At 33.1% G+C, this 25,327-nt stretch overlaps 1 protein-coding gene across 2 annotated transcripts; it reads right to left on the reverse strand.

The window, feature by feature from the left end:
- Positions 1–1,041: 1,041 nt before the first annotated feature.
- On the reverse strand, positions 1,042–19,037 carry LOC105347527 (sodium- and chloride-dependent glycine transporter 1). 2 transcript variants are annotated; one of them, XM_034462491.2, is made up of 16 exons: positions 18,849–19,037; positions 14,280–14,387; positions 13,283–13,487; positions 12,376–12,510; positions 11,435–11,578; positions 11,078–11,234; positions 10,791–10,923; positions 9,787–9,921; positions 9,522–9,625; positions 9,203–9,327; positions 8,521–8,633; positions 8,228–8,356; positions 8,046–8,145; positions 7,799–7,908; positions 4,451–4,624; positions 1,042–4,110 (listed from the first exon to the last, which is right to left on the reverse strand). In XM_034462491.2, exons 1-16 carry the CDS (start codon positions 18,957–18,959, stop codon positions 3,955–3,957), a joined length of 2,139 nt encoding a protein of 712 aa, XP_034318382.2. In that variant the 5' UTR covers positions 18,960–19,037; the 3' UTR covers positions 1,042–3,954. The 2 variants fall into 2 exon arrangements, with proteins under 2 accessions (XP_034318382.2, XP_034318381.2); XM_034462490.2 differs by lacking the exon at positions 18,849–19,037 and adding an exon at positions 15,374–16,261.
- Between the last annotated feature and the right edge of the window lie 6,290 nt (positions 19,038–25,327).

Raw genomic sequence — 25,327 nt, forward strand, 5'->3', positions numbered from 1 at the left:
CAACCTACATAGTCTTTGATCACATTTTTTGGTTCACTTACACCAAAGTATTGGTGTTTTTTGGTGCATTGAGTGTATGATGTATCTGTGGGGACTATGTCTGTTACATGGAATTAGTCATACCGGTAATGCATAAGCTCTGCAATTGTGAGGTAGTTTAACCCTAAGCCATATTTCTTTGCCGAGTCTTGGTCAATAGTATCAATACTAAAAACCTTTTAAAAATGTAAAGGATATTGGAGAGTAACGCGAGTACAAAAGGAAGCATTAGGTTAGCAAATCTCTACCAGAATTTGTTAATTCTGGAAGAAATTTACCTTATTATAAAGAACTGCTCTGTAAGACGTTAATGGGTTAATTACAAATCTTCTTGGATTAATCACAGATCTTCTTGGATTTATCAGGCGATAGTTAAGAGATAAAGCGTGTAACCTCCAAGCAGCTAGCGTATATGTCGATATCACTAAACATTTCGTAGTACGTGCATTAAGCATGGATTAGGAAATATTTTCAATATGTTTGTACTTGTTAACATGCAGAAGACCATTTTGGAGCATTACGATCCGTCTTCTTTTATTGAAGTAAACTTGAATAATACTGAGACTACTTCGCTATAAAAAAAAAAGAAAGTTACGCTATAAAACCGTGTAACATTTGCACGACAACGCACATTCTTTACTTTTGCTATTCGAACGTAATTTGGCGTTAATTAAAGCGCGTAAATTTTTGTTCCAAATGTAGAACTTTTTCGATTATCGTCAACTTATAATGTAAGGGGGTAAAAACTAACTCCAACTTCTGCGGCGGTCAGCAATCGATAATATGAAGCAGGATTCTTTCAGCTGAAAATTTGGCATGGTTCTTGATTAATATCAAACTCAAAGCCACTTTCACAATGACTGCACTTTAGCTTGTATCGTTATGAATATTGAAAGTTAATTAACACAAGAAAATGATGCCAACCTCAAAACATCTGTGGTAGAGAAGTCTGACTTTCTTGATCTAATGACTTGGTGAAAAAAAAAAACAAAAAAAAACAAATCAGAATTTGTAATTTAATTGTGAAGTATCTTTCTTTACAATTTTGTGCTCTTGAAAAACACACAGAAATCATTAACATTAAAGTTAAACGCATTATTACTTTTAGAATAAGAAAAAGTACAAATAGATCTTTAAATTCAAAAAAGTCACACACACAAAAAATCAACCCAAATGTATGCATATGTAGAAATCATCAAACAAAGGGCAGTCAACTAGTTCCTACATTATATAGAGGCTACAATGACAAAAATATCAGATCACTAAACCATCACCATTATTTACAAGAAATGAATGAGGTTCATCCTCCAACATGTCTATAATAGTTCCATTATACATGTTTATACAGGACGTACAAAAAAATGCCACTTCAGAGTTTTATAAAACTGAGGAATAATATTACTCGATCATTATTCACTTCTTGTATGGATATACCACAAATGTCCAAGTCAAGTGTGAACACAACACTACACACGTATTAATTCACCATTTGTTCAACTTATCACGTCCTCAATATTGAGACTGGGTGAATATATCAAAAGTTCTGACACAGATCAAATTGAAACTCAACAGATGCAACAAAGTTGAAACTGTGAATTTATGAGGTTTGAATGTTCTACATGTATACTGTTTATACAATGTATATAAATATGACTAGTCCTATGATAGAATGTTAGTGTAACAAATGGCTTTAATTAGTGTTGATTTATTCACACTGGATCATTATGACTCATATACCTGAAGAAAGGAAGCACTTTTTCAGCTAGCACTAGAGAACAGTCATCCAAATCCCTGCTCAGGATGTTTGTCACACAAGGCATTCCACAAGAAGATGGGGGTTGAGAAGGATTGTATGATATCAATATGATGGGTCATGAATAAAAACATTTATAATGAATATAAAATTGAAACTTTGAATATTGATTCTTTTACCCTCAAACAAAAGAAATGTCCAATCTAATTTTGGATGACACATTTTGGATTATCTTACAAAAGCTTTATATGATCTGAAGGAAGAACAGTGAATCACTGTTACATGTATATAAACTACTGGAATGAATTCAAGGATTTGGATATCCACAACACACGTCAACTATTAACAGCTGACATTTGGCAACTTTAATATGTTTATCGGAATGTACTGATTTGATTAAAAATCTAATTGCCTTTTACTTTCATACAATTAGGGCTTTTTTAAAATTCATTATCAATCAAATAAGCTTATAAAACCTACATGAGCACGCATTTTGTGTAACATCATGCATACAGAAATCCATCAGGAAGTAAATAAAATGGATTTGTAAATGTATGCAAGTATGAGATCCATATAATCCAGAATGAAATTAAAGTCTTTTTGAAAATCTATTAATACTTTCTATTAAACTTTCATTATCATTGTTTTCAGCAGAAATCACTATACACATGAATGAATGTATTTTAACTTCTGGCATCAAGAATACAGTGCAACTATCCATAAAACTAAAACTAAATATCCATGAGATTCTACCATCAAACATGTAAATTATGCAAAATAAAGAGTAAGCTCTCACCACACAACAACAAAAACTTGTTCAAGCTACTTTCCACTGAATATAGAAATTAATACATGAACAACAAACTGATATAACTGATGTAATTATGCAGTGACACTACTGATATCTCACAGTAATAAATATGCTTCCATTTTCTAATATGCAACTGCATGTTATCTTTTGCTGGAAATTATGAAACTTTAACCAAAATGTATATGAAATTAAAACAATAAAGCAGACAGCACTTTGTTTTTCCTTTGGCACCAAAAAGCTAAGACTTTAACAGAGCTACCGCAAATTAAATTTGTTTCACAAAAAAAAAAAAGGCAAGAAAAAATTTCCCAAAAAAAGAGAATAAAATAGCAGCCCTTTCTAAACCAAATTACATGTAAACTGGACAGCACTTTTCTAAAATTTATATCAGTGTAAATTAAAAGCACTAAACTGACATCAACAAAAAATGTATATTTGAAGTACATAATCATAACAATTCATGGTTAAAAGAAACAAAATAGGCATTTGTTGCATAAACTGAATGTCAACAGTTTCCAAACTGATATTTTTTATGAACACTAACTACCAACAGAGTAATGTAAATTGGACATACATGTATTTTTTTAAAAAATGCATCAATATAAAACTTATATTGTAAAACTTTGTCACATAAAAAACAGCTGAGATTTTTTTCAACAAAACTATTAAAATGCTGCCCAATGCAATGTATGTTTGTCATATTGAACAATGAATAATTACAAACTTAAATGCTGACAAGGTCTAAAACTTCATCTACATGTACAACACATGTTGCAGACAACATGGAAATTATATACAATGTAGTTATATTGTTTTTTTTCCTTCAATAGTCATGATCAGATCAATAAACAAAACAATGGACAATAATAAAACTCGCAACACATGGATGAATTAAAACATTTCCAGTTACACAGTAAGTGTAACAGACATCAAAAGCTATTCTATCATAAAGCATTTCTATACTCAGAAGTTTCAAAAACTGTGACATAATATAAGCAGAAAACAAAACCTAAAATCTTAAAAAAGAAGAAATAAAACATCACTTATATCACCATTTATGAACAAATTTGTAAACATTTTATTTACAACTAAAAATTCCCTTTCAGGGTACCGTAATTTGGATTAAAAACTTAAGCATTTTGTAAAATTTCAACACTCCCATAAAAAGGGCTTAAAAAAATAACAGTCAAACCACACAACAACAGACATTGCATTGAAAACATTAACATCTTTGAGGCTGAGCAAATGGTGCACTGCATTACACTTTTAAATAAAACATGTAATTAACCAGATCTTTACCCCTGATCTTTTCAACATAACATGAAGTTCCCCTGTTCAAACTGTTGATAACTCACACTTTTGGGTCTCTAGAATCAAAGTTTGGTATAACGGTGCCGCTGAAGTTGGGGTTGGAAATGATTCCATCGTCTGGTTCACTGATGTCAAAGGTTGGAACTTTGTGGGCGGGGCCCCAGGACTGGGATGGCTTCAACAGGAACCTTACTCTCTGTAAAAAATTAAATAAATTTTTATTTATCAACAAATGGGTACATATGCAGTACATATCATAAATGTCATAGTTAAACATTAAGTTGCATCATTGTCGGAAATATACAATAAAGCACCATGTATAGAAGGCACTAATTAAATTTAATTCATTAAGAAATCATTTTAATAATAAATTTTCATACCCAAAATGCTATCTGTATCTGGAAACAACTACCCATATGTAAAAAAGTTGATAAATTTAAGTATAATTTAATATTTTCCCACTTTTTAATGATTGTAAGTTGAATTTGTGCTCTACACACAATGCTTACATGTAGTAGATGTTTACTAAAAATTACCTCCATGATAGACATCTCTTTGGGTCCTTTCAAAATCTTAGTAATGGCAATAGTTGAGATAAAGATAATGGGAACTAAAGACAGAATCCATCCTATCCCATTAGACCACATCGGATAAATATAATCTCCAAACTCCAGAGGCTTGTATTGAATCAAGTTGAAAACGAATACGAACTGAAAAAAGTGAGGAATGCTGGAGGGTTAGTCAATATAAAACATAGGTAATCATAGATTACTAAGCTCACCGAGACGGAGCATCACCCTTATGAGACATCACCTTCATAAGACCACCTTTATCATTTTATATGAAAATCATACTTTATGATCATGGATATTCATGGATTCTGTTTTGACAAAATATCGTATATCATCTGATAAAATTTTTTATGATAATCATATGTTCATATGTTAATCAATACAATGATATAAAATGAAATATTGCATCATGTCATATTTATAATATATATCATATAATACAATAAAATACCGTAATAAACAATAATGAGATATGATATTGTAACGTATGATATGACATTGTATTGTGTTATACCTTATTGTATTTGATCACATAATACAATATCATAAAATATAATACAATATAGTATTATATTACAATATCATATTACATAATACAACATAACATTGAAACATGATATTATATTGTATAATATAGTATGATATTGTATTGAATGACACTGAAACATATTTGATACATTATATGATATTATATCATATAATACAATATAATTTGATTCCAACATTGTATCTTATCAAATGATACAATATAATGTGATAAAGTAAAATATTATAATTTAAAAATACATTATTATATTATACATATTGTATCATATGACACAATAATATATATTACAATATCATATAATACAATTTCATGTGATATGATAATATATCATATAAACCAATATCATATTATACAATATCGTATGATACAATATTATATAATATTACAATATCATATTATACAATTTCATGTGATATAATTCTATATTACTGAAACCAATATCATATCATACAATATTGTAATTATAGAATATACAATATTGTATCATAGGATACAACATAATATTTTGCAATATCTTATGTAATTGTATCATGTGATAAAATAATAAATTAAAAATACAATATAATATTATACAATATTGTATCATAATATACAATACTATACATAACAATATCATGATACAATATCATATAAAATATCAAAAAAATTGATACAATATCATATCTTATCGTATAACTTTTTATAATATAACATAAGATATCATATTGTATCATATCAAACAATATTGTTTCATATCATACAATACTATATCATAGGAATCATGTTATATCATTTATCAACAAACACATCTATCTATCGAGCTGGTTTGAGTGAGGTAGGAGATTTCTTTAGCATCCTTGATAATGGAGATCAGGCTCTGCATTTGAAGCAACCTCTGCATTTAATTTATAATAAAGTTAAATCAACTATGCAAGCTATCATCTATAAAACATGTGACCTGTTCCAAAAAACTAAACCTCATCCAGCATCCGAAACCTATGGCTCAGATTCAGCATTCAAGCCCATCAGGTGCATTGGTATCATAAGACGCATCATCCATGCAAGTTTGGTGAAGTTTGGACCAGTAATAACTAAGATATCATCATCAGAGGGCACTAGCAATTAAAACCTTAACTTCCTCCAGCATCCGCAACCTATGGCTCAGATTCAGCATCCATGCCTGTCAGGTGCATCTGTATCATAAGACACACCATCCATTCAAGTTTGGTGAAGTTAGGACCTGTAATAACTAAGATTTCTTTTTTAGCATCCTTGATAATGGAGATCAAGCTCTGCATCTGAAGCTACCTCTGCGATTCATTCATATTACAGTTAAATCAACTATGCAAGTTTGAAATAGTACTATCATCTATAAAACATGTGACCTGTTCCTAAAAACTTAACTTTATCCAGCATCCGAAACCAGACTCAGCATCCAAGCCTGTCAGGTGCATCAGTATCATAAGACACACCATCCATGGAAGTCTGGTGAAGTAAGGACAAGTAATAACTAAGATATCATCATCAGAGGGCACCTGTTTCAAAAACTTTATTTAACCAGCTCTTAAAACCTTAACCTCCTCCAGCATCCGAAACCTATTGCTCAGATTCAGCATTCAAGCTTGTCAGGTGCATCAGTATCATAAGACGCACCATCCATACAAGTTTGGTGAAGTTAGGACCAGTAGTAACTAAGATATAATCATCAGAGGGCACCTGCAACAAAAACTTTAACCAGCTCTAAAAACCTTAACCTCTTCCAGCATCCGAAACCTATTGCTCAGATTCAGCATTCAAGCTTGTCAGGTGCATCAGTATCATAAGACGCACCATCCATACAAGTTTGGTGAAGTTAGGACCAGTAGTAACTAAGATATAATCATCAGAGGGCACCTGCAACAAAAACTTTAACCAGCTCTAAAAACCTTAACCTCTTCCAGCATCCGAAACCTATTGCTCAGATTCAGCATTCAAGCTTGTCAGGTGCATCAGTATCATAAGACGCATCATCCATACAAGTTTGATGAAGTTAGGACCAGTAGTAACTTAGATATTGCTATCAATGGGCACCCGCAACAAAAACTTTAACCTGCTCCAAAAACCTTAACCTCCTCCAGCATCCGAAACCTATAGCTCAGATTCAGCACTCAAGCCTGTCTGGTGCATCAGTATCATAAGGCACACCATCCATGCAAGTTTGGTGAAGTACGGACCAGCAGTAACTAAGATATTGCTATCAAAGGGCACCTGCAACAAAAACTTTAACCTGGTCCAACAACCTTAACCTCCTCCAGCATCTGAAATTTAGGACCCAGATTCAGCATCCAAGTCTTTCAAGTCCATAAGTAGGTCCAGATGCATCATCCATGCAAGTTTGGTGAAGATAGGACAAATAATAGCTTAGATACAGGACCTGCAACAAAAACTTTAACCAGGTCCGGACGCCGACGCCGACGCCGAGGGTATAGCATAAGCTCTCCTTGACTTCGTCTCGGTGAGCTAAAAAGGACAAAGTCCTCTTGATGTTTCAATTTTAAGGAAAAACATATGTAATGAAAGATTAGTGAGCTTCCCAAGACATGGCATCATTTTTTTCACCAACATTACATAAAATGACACTAAACCAGTTAATCTAATAATTGATTAATCTGATAATTTTTCTCCGACAAATTGACTATCAGTTTTTATAAAAGTGAAATCCACTGTAACATTTATCATATTATACAATAACAACATTGTATAAAATGAACACATTAAAAACATTGAACAAAGTAAATTATACATACTGCAAGAGTCATGGGTGAAAGGAATTTCCAAAATAATTTGAAAAAATTGTGGAAAGCATTTCCTCTGACTCCAATCATCATTTCAATGTCGCTGATGAATCTATCCCCACCTGGTCAAAATTGAAAAATATCATCTGATAATCATCAACTCCATATATACAGAATAGAGGTATCTTTCTCATCATATGTACAAAATTCCTTTTCTTTTTCAGTTTAAGTATACTTTTCTTTTTAAAATTTAGCTCACCATATATCCATCCAATGGTTACACTTTCCAAACCTGCCATCAAGAAAACTGACCAACTGGACACATAATTATCCATAAGCTGGAGAATATACATGCCTCCCTACAACAACCAAATATACAAATTGATGCAGCTGCTCAACTTAAAATTGTAACACTATGATGCAGTCCACCAGAGTACTCACATTGCAAGTTACAGAGAGACCTCCAAGGAAACCAATAAGGCATACCACTGCCACAACATAGGTTTTCTTAGCTCTCAGCTGGGGGAAGGTATCTTGTACTGCAGTCATCATTGTCTCCAGCAAAGCAAACTGTAGGCAAAAGTAAAGATTTCCTTTTGCTATTTGTACCCCAAAAATATGAATGCTTATACATGCTTCAAGCAATGTGAGTGTTAAATATTCATCATAACAAAGATTTTCATTTTTAAACTCCCATGCCAAAAAAATCATAATTGATAAAACATGATTCTCACCTCACTTCCCATTCCTAATGTGATCATCATCACAAAAAACAAAATAGACCACAATGGTGAGATAGGGAGCCTGGTCACAACATCAGGGTACACAATGAAGGCCAAACCAGCACCTAAAGTTAATAATCATTGATTTAACTTTATCTTTTTAAAACCAAAATATAGAGATTTAGACAAAAAATAACATCTACACTTAACAATATGATACACTCTGCAAAGAGAATCTATATGTACATGTACTCATATCCACTGGATTTGCACTGTCATGTCATGCATTAGCTTTACAATCATTATCACTAATTATAAAATATATGCAAGACAGGCAGGAATCACACTTTTTAAAAGAGGCATTGAACTTTTCCACATTAGGGTCATAAGCATACATGAACACTATGTGACGTATGAATATCGAACATATCTCTATAGGAAAATTATGGACCAAACATCACTTTTTCTACTAGTGACCTTTTTCAATAACATAAGGCAAAGGACAAGACAGACCTTTAGGCTTTAGGTCATAAGTTTATTTTTGAGTGAAGTAGGAACTCTCAATGACTCTCCATTACAAGCATAGGGTCTAAACAAATTTGCATGGAATACAGGACTGAAGAACAGACTAAGTGATTCCTGTTTGTCTCTCAGTTTTAGCTTTCAGGGGGTGTCATATAACTGAAAAACAAACCTTGATCCACAACTTTGTCAATAGGCATCTGAAGGTCATGAGCAAGGTAACCAATGATGGAGAAGATGACAAAGCCAGCAAATATACTGGTGCAGATGTTTCCAATACCCACAATCAAGGAGTCTCTGTCAAAGAGAATCATGTACCTTAAAGTTACACTGAATACTATACAACTCATCAAAACCAAGTGCTCCATGATCAGCTGATCCAAAAGGAGGCTTGGATCTGTCTTTCTTAAAAGGTGAGACAATTGCTTGAGTCGACAAAGGTTATTTGACAGATCTACCTAGGAGCTGATATATCTTGGGTAAGTACTTACTTGAAGCAGTTGTTGTGAAACTGATTGTAACTAGACAGTGTAATAAGACCACCCCATGCTGGACTGAGGGCAAAGAAGATCTGAGCAGCAGCATCTGACCACACCTATATCAAAGTATACTGTTACTCCACTATTCTCAGTCCTTCTATCAGAATAATATCAATATAATAATAACACTCTTAAATATAACTTAAAAGTTAATAGTAAAATATCCTTTAGCTATGAACTTTTCAGTACATGCTAATCAAATAAGATTTGTATTTACCTTTGCTTCTCCAAGCTTGTCAAAACGAGGGGTAAGGTAATAGATGATGCCGTCTGCTGCTCCAGGAAGGGTAACTCCACGGAAAAAAAGAATAACCAGCACTACGTAGGGGAACAGGGCTGTGAAGTAGACCACCTACAAAGTACACAGAGATGACACATTAGCGGACACACGGTATTCGTTTCCTTACTCAGAGTCAAAATCTTTTTCAATGTTTATTTTCAATTCTGAATTTCTTTCATAGAAATTGTTAGGAATGCATATATTTTAAACGAAAGCTCTGCATAAAATGCAGTTTACTGTAATAATATGATGTTTGCATGAAACATCAACATTTTGGTCATATCAGTGATGTGTACTGTAGTGCAGCATAATGTTTCAATTTTCTTAAAGGGGCATGGTCACAATTTTGGTCAAATTCTTTTTTCATGTTTTTATTATTTACAATACTTTAGAAATGCATTTCTAATAATAAAATAAAATTTGAGAGTCATTTGTAGAGTTATAAGCAAGATACAGGGCTAACAATTCTTTGTAATGTAAACAAGGCTTGTGCCCTGTTTTTGTTAACATAGGTTCAAAATACCAGTAAAAATCTTGTTCCAGCTTACTTGTCTATCTTTTTATTTATTTTAAGCATAGCTAAACAGTTCCTAACGTTTTTCACATTCGTTTTAAGTTTAAAACTAAAATGTTTACTTCAACGTTCAAAATGTAAACAAACGCCTTGTTTAGATAGCAAATAATTTCAAGCTCTGTAACTCGCATATAACTCAACGAATGACACTCAAATTTCAGTTGCTTATTAAAGATGCCTTTCTGAAACATTGTAAATATTAAAATCGGAAAAATAATTTTTGACCAAAATCGTGACCATGCCCCTTTAAAATTAATACTAGCTGTGAAATTTTATCTAAAATACAAGAGTTGCAAATCTTAACTACTGGTAATATTTCAAGAATGTTGACACATTTCATAGAAAAAGACTTTTTTAAGCACACTACCTTTCCAGTAGATTTGACGCCTCTGCTGAGAGCTCCAAATGTCATTAACCAAGCACACAACAAACATAAAGCGATTTTCCATTGGGGAACTCCGATGTTTTCAATACCATTAGACTGATCCAGAACACCGCGCCTTAAAATAAACAAAAAACATCCTTAATACGATCAATTTCAGACACTTTTAACATTAAAACATGTATTAGACAAATTATACTGAAGTAAATGACATAATACAGTTTGAATTTCTGAGGTCAGCTTTAAATGCTTCATTGCTTATGTCTCCTTACTCAAAGAAATCCTGAGCAGGAGGATGTCTGGTGACATTCTGGGCCAGTAGGCTGAGATTTCGCTCCAAGGACACAGTAGCATTATAACAGACTTGTTTGTAGTACACTTGCCCCGGGACCTGATGACACAGGTCTGCCTCCTTGAAGGAATAGCAATCTAAAACCAATTAAGACATATGTTGTAAAATCTAAGGTTCTTTCATCAAACTCTATCAATATCATTTTTTATGACAACTGATCGTTAATAATTCTTCATTTCAGAACTTGTGGGGAGTTATCTCCCTTTTAATTTATCAGAAAAATATTTCACATAATACCTCTCTGAGAAATATGAGGTTCTAATTATCTTGTACTTACGTTCACTAGCCCATTCCGGGTGGCACTTTTCCCATGGCAGCTCACTGGTGAAGGAGGTGAAGAGGTAAAGGATACACCAGGCGATGATGACAGTGTAGTATAGGGATACAATTCCTGATACACTGATCATTCCATAGCCCATACCTGTGGAGAGATGCAAGGCATGTCTTACTTAAATAAGATAACCTCTCTAAATTCCTTATATTACGTGAGTACTTAATTCTGCCCCGATTCAACTGTTTTGTATCAAACAGCAAGAATGTAAAATCGCGAACGCTGAACATTTATTAATATTTCTTAGAGTTCCCAACTCTCAGAAAATAATGACAAGATTTTCTAATCCACGAGGGGTGCTTCTCATGATTTTACGCGGATATAAAATCCTTATATTTATTTAGGAATTCACAGTATTGGACCTTCTTGCTTGTGGGAGCAAAAAATTCAACATGTTAGAAACATTAATAGAAAAATCTTTTTAATACATGTTTCAATTCTTAATGATGTGCCATTTACCAGAATGCTACTACAACAAAGCAAACATCAAAGAATACTGTTAACCAACTTTTATTTGCAACGACCTTATTTTGAGATATACCAGATAAACAGGTTCATGGTGACTAGTTTTCGTGACCAAGATGTAGAATATCTGGGAAATACTTTTCAAATGGCATAATGACTAATTTTGCAATTTTTTGCAACATTTAGAGTCTCAGGAACCATGCAAAAAATTCTCATACGCAAATACAAGTTAATTTACCGTAGTCAGTGTAAGGTTATAAGAATATTTTTTACATGCAATATTTGATGGAAGATTAAGTTCAATACACATGAATTTCAACAACATAATCCACATCAATCAATCTTCTATTCTTAAATATGAACCCTCGTGATAATTTCAGCAGTGACACTCTATCTATTACCGAGGTCAAGTAAGTATTCACCATGAAACAATGGACAGAGCCTGTCAAACACGACTGATGGTCCCAGTGCTGCATACTGTCCCAGGGCCAGCTCCAGAAACATAAGGGGAAGTCCCAGCAGCAGCAACATCAGCACAAAGGGAAACACAAAAGCACCTGAAATGTGTCAATTAAATCTAAATATTTACATTTTTCAGTGTCTTTGCCAGTGATAACACTACATATATCTATTTTGTACTATAGTCAAATAAATTAAAATGATGATGTTTTAATACAACTCTTTAACTGTAAACAAGTGCATTGGAAACTACATTTATGTGTATAATTACCGGTAATGTAAATGCATGTACATGTAATATGTTTTTGGATATAGCTGTTGCTAAAGATGAACTTAATTTTTACTTCAACTAATCCACTTTAAAGAATGATAAAACTTTGTTTTGCCTTAGCCAATCAAAATCCATCGCACTCGAATCATAACTGCCTTGTGATGTTTGTGTTAACATTTATAAATACTTAATAGCCAATCTTTCCTTAAAATTTCATCGATAAACGTAACATTTTGTAACTTCTTAATACTAGTTGATACAAGTATTAGTTCATGAAAAACCCTACATTTGAGGAAAACAACAAAAGTGGGCCAATCTAAAAAGTACCCTAAACTTTATTTTTAAATTTTGACTTTCTCATATTAGTCCATGTATTAGTTTAAATATCCTACTTAACAGAACATTTAAGTTAATCACACACCATAAAGCATGTTTATGTATTGTTTGTGGATAAATGGTACTTGGGCAAAAAGTTCAATCAATTTTTCTCCTTAAAAACATTTACCTCTATTTGCATCATTCAACTAAAACTACCAATCTTAGGAGAGGTTCATGGGCCATAACTGGCACCTATGGAATATAACATTTAAAATATGCACCTCCTCCATTGCTGTATGCAAGATATGGAAACCTCCAAACATTTCCCAATCCGACGGAGTATCCCAGAAGGGACATAAGGAAATCAAATCTTCCCGTCCAGTTTCCACGATCCTCCAACTCCTTGACCTCCCCCACCAGGTCATCATCCAATGGGGTCAAAACAGCTGTACTTGACACATCCTGAACTAGCGTGTCATTTGGGTTCTGAAAGACATTTATTGACTATCTTCAGCAAAATAAATTATGGAAATTTATTTTTAGACTTTGAGTAAATTATATTTCATAAAGGTGTACTAAGTAAGTTTATATCTACCCATACTTCATTTTCCAAATAGTAAAAGTATATGACATTTCAAACTGGAAAAATTTAAATTTTCAAAGACAAAGTGTTGTTAAAGAAAAATTGCATTACCCGGCAACTTGTATGATTGTAAATTACTTTATTTTGGTGTAGTGTTTAAACCACTTATATTTATTACCATTTCTTTACTGATTTACATTAAATGATGGATCACTGTAGCCAATATGCCAATGACCAAAAGTATCCTGATATCAGTGTACTGTGTAAACAATGTCCTTAAACTGCAAATTCTTAAAAGTGACTTTTGTTTTGGGCATTACCCCTGGTAATTAATTTTATAATACCAACACATGCTAAAAATGCTTTGACAACAAGACTTTTTTAAATGATCATAGGAAATTACTTTTACCTTGCAAATTCATGTTTTTACCAGGGCCAGTCAACACACATACGGATTTATCAGGATAATCTTGAAATATTCTTAAAGATGATTAAGTAGAAGTATTTCTAATCTGCGCAGATGTTTAAATCCTTATTAAATAAACCTTGGTAATGACTACCTAGAAAATTGTTAAATGCTTAAAATGCTCACACCTTAACTGCACATGTTCCTGCATACTGTCAATAATGTGTGTGGGTGCATTTGTGTGTGTGGAAAAAAGAAGTTGGGGGGGGGGGGGGGGGGGGGCTCTTACCACATCATCGTCGAGGTCCCTCTCTGGGTAATCCTGCTTGTAGTATGCGACCCCCCAGCCCTTTCCAGCAGCCATCTCACTCTTCTCATGGTACTTCTCCGTTCCTCTCTGAAAAGACAAAAAGAGAAATTTGATTAACTTTTATCGGATGCCTCAACCACATCAACAGTCTGCATGTGTACAGTACTTTTTTTACTATGATCGAAGTCCTTATAACTCATATTAACTTGTCACATCTAATTTGTTTTTATTCATGAATAGTGAATACTCTTCTCCAGACAAAATAAAAAAAATACAGTTCAGAGGATGTAAATAAAGGTGCAACACCTTTTGACCTTGTGATGCTAATCACCCTTTTATTTGCTTTGAACAACTGATCAATAACTGTGATTGATATCTGCCCATGTTTCCAGTCTATTAATGTTCTAATAACAAAATTATGAATGTAATCAATGTATGTGACCATTTCACCAAAAATTAATACTGGGGCAAATTAGATGAAATTTATCACATTTTCAAACATAATTTGCATATTGTGTTGGCCAGTCTCCCTCTAGTCCCTGCTGTAGACCAGCACTGGTACCGTAATAGTAAATCAACACTCTCAGGATACATTCTCAAGGTTAAGAATGTTGACATTAGCATTGGGCACAATTCCAATTCCAAACAATCTTTGCCAAAGACTAATACACTACAGGATTAAATCTGACTCCAGTTGAACATATATGGCACTGGCAAAAAGTATTATCATTTGAAAAACAAGCAACAAAACTTGTCAAAAGTAAACTGCCCGACTACCTTACTAGGTCAATAATATGTTACATTATATGACATTTACCCTCCGATTTGTACGATTGAAACTGTTCATGTATATTGATAACCATTTTAAATTACAAACTATTAAATTTCATTCAAATGTAAAATCACAAATTATCAAAATTCATCTAAACACCTGTAAAACCATAAATTACACCTATAATGTTTTATCTGGTAGTAATTTTCACTATATAAAGCTCTCGAGTTCAAATCTTATAAACATGTGCATTAACTTGGATGTGTACGGTATAAATCAAGATTTGTCTTTCCTTTCTCACCTGGCCATCCCGCGCGGACTCCATAAGAGGTACATTGGCAGCTATATCTGGAATGCTACGGTTATTTTCATTGGGAAACTGACCCAGATTTCCTGGTGGGATTCCACCTTCACTTTTAGACCTTTTCTCTTTCCTGTCACTCATTCTTTATTTTTGTAATGTATTTTTTTAAGCCAAAATTGTGGCGACAACTTTTGATAAATATGTTCAACAATACAACACAATTTCTATTCACAGTGCAAATCAGTCCAACATCTGTTACAGCTGGGAATATATATTCGATCCGATTGTTTATGAACTTCTGTCAACACCAAACTATACAAATGTACCAAAACAAACACAGCTTTTATATAGAAGTCTATTGCATCATTTTCTTCAACACAATTTGTTTTTATGCTCTGTGCCAAGAATTCCTTCTGGTCTGATCTCAATCACAGTTTCATACCTAACAGTCCAACTTGGCAATTAAAATGCATATAAAAAATTCAGTTCAAGAATCTTGGCAATCTTTAGTAGTCCCTTGTAATACACAGTCACTGTGAAAAAATAGCTACAAGATTTGTTACAAAGCTTCTTATTAATTAGATTTCTTTAGTGTTTAGCTTAATCAACTTAAACTCCCATGGAAGAAATAAATCAGGGTGAAATAATGAATGTAGACTTTCCTAGGCTAGCAATCCCTGGTTGAACTCGAGCACCTGTCTCAAAAGCAACATATATATGTCACCTCAAAAAACTGACATCACATGGGCGGACCATACCCTCTCATCCAGAAAACTTTTTCCTATAACAAGCACTGGACATTTACTGAATGGAATCAACACCAAACTTCTTTTTGCCTTGTAAATCCAAATGTCAGTGTATCCAGTCAGGCAAATGAACAATCAATGTGTTTTAGCTGTGTGAACTACAATTTTTTTTTTTATTTCAAATAAAGCAAGTGTGAACAAAACATTAATCTCATAGTAAATAGCATGATTAGTGACTGGGAATGCATTCAATGAAAGACCCTCAATGGGTCAAATATCTGCCATTTAAAAATGATCTCTATGGGGCAGTTTTTCAAGTCTTAATTTGGAAATACAGGGAAAGACTGTGTTGGTCAACAGTAGTCAAACTGGGAGAGGCTTATGACATAATGTGTTGCCCGCATATTTGGGCCTTTATTTGAATTTAAGTGACCATGTCAAAGCCCCAGAAACTGAGAACTTCCCTTTATGTTGTCCACTTTCATAGAATACACAAATCAGTTTTTGTCCTGAAAAGTCTTTGTATTGCCAGAACAGGTCACCGAATAACATTGTGAATGTGGTAATCTAAATTTAAATAGTAGCGGACAAAAGAATGAGCAACAAAAACTGTGAAAATGAATTTATATTGTGTCTTATTTATTTACTACTAGATGTCCAGTAATTCTGTTGTACCAAAAATTTCACTACAATTCTTTGATGAAACTTTTCAAATTCATCTATTCGTACCACAGCATCAGACCTCTTCCACAAGCAGGCGCTGGGAGGTAACATTAACTGGAAGTCTGTACAGGTAAATGACACGTACATGTCCTTCTCAAGTTTGTGGACTAATTTGTATCGGGGGAACTCCAGCTAGGGAGATGACAGCAGACCTGGTCAGGCACCTGAGGATGGGACAGATCTTGTCAGCCAAAATAAATGAAGTCCTCCACAGGAAATGTATCAAATTCTGCTCTGTACCATCTTCTAAGATTCATATCCTCTCTCCAAGAGATAAACAGCAGCTGTATGTACTTATGCAAGGGATGGTCCTTTTTTTCCTTTGTCTTCATTTTTTCAAAAATAATATGTTGATCTTCATATTTACCGGTATACATACACTCTCATTATACAAAAAATGATATTTATACGGACACTTCCTGTCAGAAAGTGAAAAATAAACTAGACATCTATTAGACGGCAACCATCTCCAAGGGCCCTTCTGTATTAAAGGACATTGCTTTTCTAACAAGCACCATATAGTTGAAATATAAATCAGATAAGTCCAAAAGAAACAAAAAATTAGGTCTGGTCAAGGATTTTACACAGGTCTGATATGATCTTGACATTTGACCTAAGAAACTTGGTTCAAGATCACTGCACACTTTTTACCCAAACTGAGACATACAGATTACTAAAGGGCACCTGCTTAGTAAGGCCAAAATTAAGTCTTGTCACTTCAAGGTGATAAAAAAGTTTTAATATATCAAACCAAAAACTCAGATGCATTAAAATTAAACAATGTGTCCTAGCTTTTTATGCCTTAAGTAATGAAATTATTAAAAGTTATCTATTCATATAAATAGCTTTCCAGCACCCACAATAGACCCAGAGTTTGTTTTTTTCCCCTAAACTTTTAATAAATCGTATGACTTTTTGGTATTCAGAGCATCATAATCAGAAAAATGATGATGACATTCGATATTTTCTCAAGTTTTGAGTGATATGCAAATTACATTGTCTTAAACCTAAACATTAACCCCGAGTTGATTGACATGTAACATAAATTTAATTTGCAGAATATTATTAAGCATAGAGGTTAAATAAAAATGTGTCATTGACATTGAATTGAATTTATTTATCAAATTCTTATGTAAACATGGTTATGCTCCAGAAAGAGATGGAATAATCATAAATTATATCAAATATGACTTATTTTTCAATTTTGATTTAGTGGGCATTTGATTTTTCATTCAGCTAACATATTTATCAGTTCATATAGAAACTGCAATCATTGGTATAATGGAAAAAAGGTACATGCATGGTACTATTCTTTCTTTTTTACTGTCTCTTGAATTTTTTTTATAATAGAAGATTAATTATAAATAATTTATAAGTAAGGAAATCGTTAATTAATTCATTCATTCTTGAGATATTTTTCTATTGGTTGCTAATACTCTTTTCTTCCCTCTATTGTTAAAAATTACAATGGTTACATTGCTCTAGGCATCATTTTATTAAGATTGAACTCTCATGACCTTTGACTTCCGACTGCGGCGCAGACGTAACATGCTGCACATCGCACATTTGATGACGACATGTTGTAAACAATAGAAAAAATGGCACAAAATCTTCGTTATATCTATGGAAATTTAGAATTTTGGAATTGAAAAATATATAAAATGTGACAAATACACTAAAATTCATGGAAAACTTGTATTCTAATACACAACAGATGTACGCATGCTGCACTATGCTAAAAGGCACATTTTACTGCCTCATAATGATACGGAAGAAACTCGTACAGATTAATCATTCAGTTTTACAAACATTGACAATGTAGTAAGACTTGACGCTTATCTTTAAAACCAGACATGGAAAATCGCCAAAGCACATGACAGGCCAAAACACATAGAATAATCTTTTGTATACAAATTTTGTATAAACACGTGTCACGTGGAATCATGTTTCGTGAAAAACAAAGCAAACGGAATGATATTACTGTCAAAATTTGACTAACTTACCAAAAGATCGACTTGTACATCATCGTCGTTATCGTCATTTGTCTCGTTCATGCTGTCATGCTTGGTATTTTTGCCTTTTTTGTACAGCTCTTTCTGTCCGCTGCTCGCCATGGTAGGGGATTTGTTTAGACCTCTTACGCGTGCGCGTGACGATTCCCGCCATCACCAGGAGGCGAAAAAAGGCTTAGGCTCAATTCTGTAAATAATAAAACCTTAGAAACAGTTTATGTTTCATTATCAGTTACATAACCCAAGTGCATTGTATAAAGCACAAAATCAGCACACCATTCTGAAAAAATATGCTGGAAGTCCCCAAATATGAACATAACACTGAAATTAATTAAAGAAAATGTTTTCGATTGTATTCCATCACAACAATTATAATAAAGATCTTAGGTCACACAGAAGTATTTAAGTTGAAAATGATGTAAACTTAGATATTTTACGTGAGCAGCTCTTAATACTTTACTATAGTATCACTACTTATAGGCCTACTCTCTCTCTCTCTCTCTCTCTCTCTCTCTCTCTCGATCGATCGATCGAAAATACAATATATATACATTTATGGATATCGAATTTTACCCCCCCCCCCAAAAAAAAAAAACAAAAAAACAAACCCACACACACCAATGGAAAATTATTATTACAGCAATGTTATATGATAATTCTTTATAAAATAATTTTCAAAAGTACAAAATTTATTTTACCTCTTCCATATTAATGAGTCAAGCCCGTATCTTTAATTTTGTGTGTTTATTCACACATCTGTTTATATTCATTTAATTACTGTTAAATCTGGCCCCCTCCACTTTCAATTCGCTTCTCGTTAAACACCTATGGGGTGCCTCTATGCACTCCACACTCAATTCATTCACAAACCTTGGATGATGCAATCTTTAGGCTTTAAAAAAGCACTACTGGATGTGTTCTGCATTTTGGACACCAAAAAAAAAAAAATTAATATATGCAAATAGCACAGTACATTAATTATGAATATAATTTTTTTTATCTTTACAGCTTGAATTTATAGCTGCCCGGTATAATTTTAGTGTGTATAGCACGGTTGATTGAAATTAAAGTTTATCAGTCATGCATATCTGAGTATAGGCACAAAACCTGTGTGTGTGCACACATACAAAAATATCATGATTATAACAAAAGCTTTAAAGGCCTTGGACATTTGAACTTTTAACAGTTTAATGACGTCAGTACGTTTTCTTTACATTGTCGCTGTGTGATGATATTGATTAATTTAACACAACATATGCATGTATGACCGAGCCTTTTATATATAAGGAAATCACGCGCGGATCCTGAAAAATTTCACAAGGGGGTCCAAGGGATATTTTTTGCCGAGGGGGGGGGGGGGGCTGTTAGGCCCTCCAATCTTATCCATACCCCCTCGAATTCTAGATGCACCCATGGGAATTGTTTGCAATTCAAACTGTGATAAGTTAATGTTGACATTTCATGGAGTTTCTCTCCAGTCCCTTTTATTCAAACACATGTTTCAATATACCATATCTGTTAAACAAAATTAAAAGAAACAGTTATCTTTTTAAGTTGATGAATCCTAATTAAGCACCGTAAAGATTAATCATTATGTATACATTCTGTCGGATTAATTTAAATAAAAATTAAGTAAGTCGCGGACCTAATTCAGTCATTAGAACATATAGAATCGGAAACATGTTTCTAGATTAGATTTTTTAAAAAGCAATTGCGAATTCAAAGCATATCGTGATAACATTTAATCTTTTGAACGTCAAGCTCAGTTCTAAGTGGTCTTGACATACCTAGGGCCTTTGGATTTTTATATGCATTATTCTAACACCGACATTTAGAGAAATCAATCTTTTTTGTGTACAATATAAAACATCGATTGTATACAGCACTTTTTAAGAAAAGGAGGGCGCGCAAATGAGAATAAAAAAGTTTGTCATTAATTGAAATTCTTTCATACGAATATCTTTTCTAGCTACAATACAAGCCTATATATAGTGGGTGTAGTAGAATATAGAGAATATAACACATGGTAAAATAGAACCATTTTAACAAGAGCTTGGACTTTGTGTAGTTGTATCAAACAGTAATGTGACGTAGGCCTGTCTATTTATATTGTTGGCCACTCAGCCATGGCTCTTTGAAATCAACAAGATTTGTCTGGCTTTTGAGGTAAGACCACGCAGTCGGTGTATATTTCGCTTGAAACATTTTTAACTTGTTTTGACGCAAGAAATACTACTGAAAGTCCAATGTCTAATTAAAATGGTTCTATATAGAGAGGCTAAGAAAGCAGACTCAAAATGATAGAAATATTGACAACTGGTCATGAACGTAGAAATATAGCCAACAGAACATGCCGGTATACAATGAGCAAAAGAGACAACGGGACATGCAAATCCATGTACAATGCCAAATTAAAAAAACCAACAAACAAGCAAACAAAAAAAGAAAAAAAAGAGATAACTGGTTCATTATAACACGTGCCTTGAAAACTACAACACGTGTTAGTATGTTTCGTTCTATTTTTGAAATGCCATTCACATGCTACTTTAAAAAAAATCGTCTCAACTTCTTGGCATTGTTATGTTGATTAAGAAATTCTAATTTAACGAAATGTTATGTTGTAAATTTTTAATTTACCGGATGGCAGTAAATACAAATTTACAACATGACAACTGTTGTAGATTTTGTATTTTCAGCCACCCGTTTAATTCAAAATTTAGAACATAATTCCAATTTAAAGAAAATGATACATATATGCATGTATATGGAAGTGGAAATCATTATAGACAACTTGACAGATGAGAGTAGAAATATAGACATCGAACGAGACATATTTTACACTAGAAATATAGACAACGAGACATATTTTACACTAGAAATATAGACAACGAGACATATTTTACGCTAGAAATATAGACAACGAGACATATTTTACACTAGAAATATAGATAACGAGACATATTTTACACTAGAAATATAGACAACGAGACATATTTTACACTAGAAATATAGATAACGAGACATATTTTACACTAGAAATATAGACAACGAGACATATTTTACACTAGAAATATAGATAACGAGACATATTTTACACTAGAAATATAGACAACGAGACATATTTTACACTAGAAATATAGATAACGAGACATATTTTACACTAGAAATATAGACACCGGGACACGTGAAATTAGACTGGAACATAATGACAGATGTGATACAGGGTTATACAGTAGACAACATATGAAAGCAGAAACGAAGACAATGGACATTCGACAGCAGAAACATATACGAAGTAGGAGTATAGACAACAAAGTATCGACAAAAACATTCAAACATTCATCAAAAGACATATAGACAGTTATACATGTGTACATGTGCACATGAAAACGAGAATATAGATAGCAGAAGAAATTTTAAAAAATGGACAAAGTAAACACAACGGGACACTCGACAGTAGAAATATAGACACATGGACATATATGAAAAGTAGATCTACACAAAACTCCCATCTTTTATCATATAATTTATTGAGCATAACCAATATCCATTTGTTAGTATTCATAAAAAAGAAGTATCATGACACTGAAAATTAAGGAAACATCCAATAATGTTTTTTTTTCAGGAACGTCTTGAGAAGTTGCAATATCCTCTGAACAACAACCTACACAATATATGGCGAAAACGATTTCATGTCCCAAGAACAACATTTGACGTGTGTCAGATTTTGTTTTGTTTTTGTATGGGGTTTTTTTCAACATCAAATGCGAGGGGATGACTTGAATCTGCTTCCAATAATATCCCCCATTTTTCTATATCTACAGAGAAATACAGACAACTCGGCATTCTTCTTATTCCGCGCTGCAAGTCTAAGAACATCAGCATGTGTAAGTTGCATCATTCCGCCTCAGTCAGCATGACCCTAGTGCCCCAGTACCTATAGCAGACGAGACTGAGAATGCTATGTCATAAATCGGATTATTCATATCAAGCTTGTGCACTTTTATGTATTATTTCCTGATTGTCTCCATCAAATTACATACAGTAAGATGGTCACTTAACGTGTGTATATGTTTAAAAGTTCGTATGGAACGAGAAAATTTATCCTTAAATAATTTACAATGCAGCTTTTCTGCATTTCGTGATTTTATTTACGGAGGCTGGGAAATCAACGACTTACCCATCAGATATACCTTCACACTATATAGTATTAATTTTCAGATATTTTTTTTTTGGGGGGGGGGGGGGAGGGGTCAATGGCTACAACTATTATTTGATAAAAAAAAATAATAATAACAGTGTACTACATGTACAAATATTCTAATCTTTAAAAAAATCGAATAGTTTTTGTATCTTTTTATAAGCTCTTCTTCTCAAGGAGATTAATATAGTACACAAATGGCCAAGATCATCCAGCCCTCTTAATGCTGCGTCCTAACACATTCCCGTACCTTTTAAAAAAGATATGAAAAAATAAATGCAAAAGCTAAACAAACAAACGACCACGCAGAAGTCGACCATGATCCCAATCCTGCTATAGGTTCAAAATCTAGACTATATTGATCGATAAACATGTATCCATGTTTTACAGCGTAACATCCTGTGTAATTCCTAGAATAAATACATTAATATGTCTTCTGGTAATTTCTGGTTAAATAGAAATTGAAATTTGAATTTAAAGTTTAAATGGTTATCATTTATCGTATACCGTGTATAGCGTAAGACATCGGTTCTGATTCAGATAAATTAATAAATTTTGTTTTAAAAAATTTACACGAACAGCTGGGTTATTTCAGAGTTGACAAAAACAACCAGCGCTTCTTAGATTTTGTGAAGTCATATTTTCTAACGGTGTTGACATTTGCAAATGATTGTACACCATCCATTACCTTGTTCTTTTCAGGCTTGAAACAAAGAGCGAACGAATTTAGACCTATTTTATCTTCAATCTCAATGTTGTTTCTGCTTTGAAATTGAATTGAAATTCCTTAATTTCTCAGATCTAATGCACATCTTAAGAAATAACAACTGGTAGAGACATTCTCTTAATTTAAATTCTGATATGGTTTTTAATTAACAGTGCGGATCGCCTCAATGTGAAATATATTCATGGAAGGTCGTGATGAACAAACAAGTTATCTCGGCGACAAGTGCTCTGCATTCATACAGTTGTAACTGAAATGGATTTCCATTTTTGTCTGTTATGACATTTCTGTACAACATTCCACTGTCTGTCGTCCTTGGACGTTTATACATGTACTCAATCTGCTTATTGTTAATTGTCAGGTTCTGGCCGTGTTAATATACAACAAGATCCCCCATTTGGAAACCGGATAAAACCAGCTCGAGTCTAGTCGTCAGTTTGATGATAATATGCTGTAGTACTTGAAACCGATGTGTAAGAACTCACAGTCTCACTTGTTTTATTTGTTGTACTTCCTCACACAGACACACTCACCCACTCCTATTGCACGCTGTGAGTATACATGTATGTTATTATACATCCGATGTTATATATGCTAGTATATAACGTCGTCAATCTGGGACCACCATGAGGATAAAACCATAGACATAAGGTTAATAGTATTAGCTGCAGGTTTGTAGTCTTCTCAATAAAGCAAATCGTAGCGTACTGTACGTAACGAAAACACGTGTCAGCATAATACATTTAGGCCAAGGGTACATTGTATCTCCCCCCTCGCCCCCCCCCCCCAAAAAAAATACAAAATCGACAAAAGCTATATGTGTATGCATGCAGAAAACAGTGTACTCTATGAAAATTTTAATGAAAATTAATGTATATTAATAAGACCAATTTAAAAAATAATAAAAAATATTATAAGAAAGATATCTATTAAATACGTGTATCATTCATCCAATTGACATCACACATCAGAGAGTAATTACAAAAGTTTTATCTTTCAGAAACTTTCAGAAATACCTCAGAAAACACATCATTGAAAGTATTTGTTGGCAACTCAATACTCGGAAGTATAGTCCAACGATTTAGACAGCGGTTCAAAAACAACTTTAAACCGCATCGCAAAGCTAGCAAGATATATATTGACAGGTTTTTATTCCACACAAAGAAGTTCTGTATGTAATTTTGAAAACGTTTGATATTAACTAAATGATATCAGTAAAATTAATCAATTTTTCAATGGCAGTTCGATCAGTAATAGGTGTCTGTAAACGAGACCTTTATGTAATAAAATAAATGCCATTATAACGAATTTCAAATATATATTGCAGTAACCTAGTATTTATGATAGCATATCTAGTTATTAGGCATACAAGTTTTTGTATATGACATTAATAATTATATTTCTTTTGCATTTTGTTAGCTACAACAAGAAATCACACGTACGCATATATTTCATATAATTCAAATAATCACAACCCTAAGTCAACATTTACATTTTGAGGACAGCAACCTTTTAATTTAAGGAAAGTAGACACATGTAAAAGTA

Source organism: Magallana gigas, chromosome 5 (genome assembly GCF_963853765.1).
Source record: "Magallana gigas chromosome 5, xbMagGiga1.1, whole genome shotgun sequence".
NCBI lineage: Eukaryota > Metazoa > Mollusca > Bivalvia > Ostreida > Ostreidae > Magallana > Magallana gigas.

What these genes read in the sequence shown, in the direction of transcription:
- LOC105347527 (XM_034462490.2), bottom strand. Translation starts at nt 15,517, where the DNA reads ATGAGTGACAGGAAAGAGAAAAGGTCTAAAAGTGAAGGTGGAATCCCA. An exon ending in CCTGCTCAGGATTTCTTTGA is followed by an intron (nt 10,924 to 11,077) that starts GTAAGGAGACAT and finishes GTTTATTTTAAG; the next exon opens with GCGCGGTGTTCTGGATCAGT. An exon ending in ACAAGCTTGGAGAAGCAAAG is followed by an intron (nt 9,626 to 9,786) that starts GTAAATACAAAT and finishes ACTTTGATATAG; the next exon opens with GTGTGGTCAGATGCTGCTGC.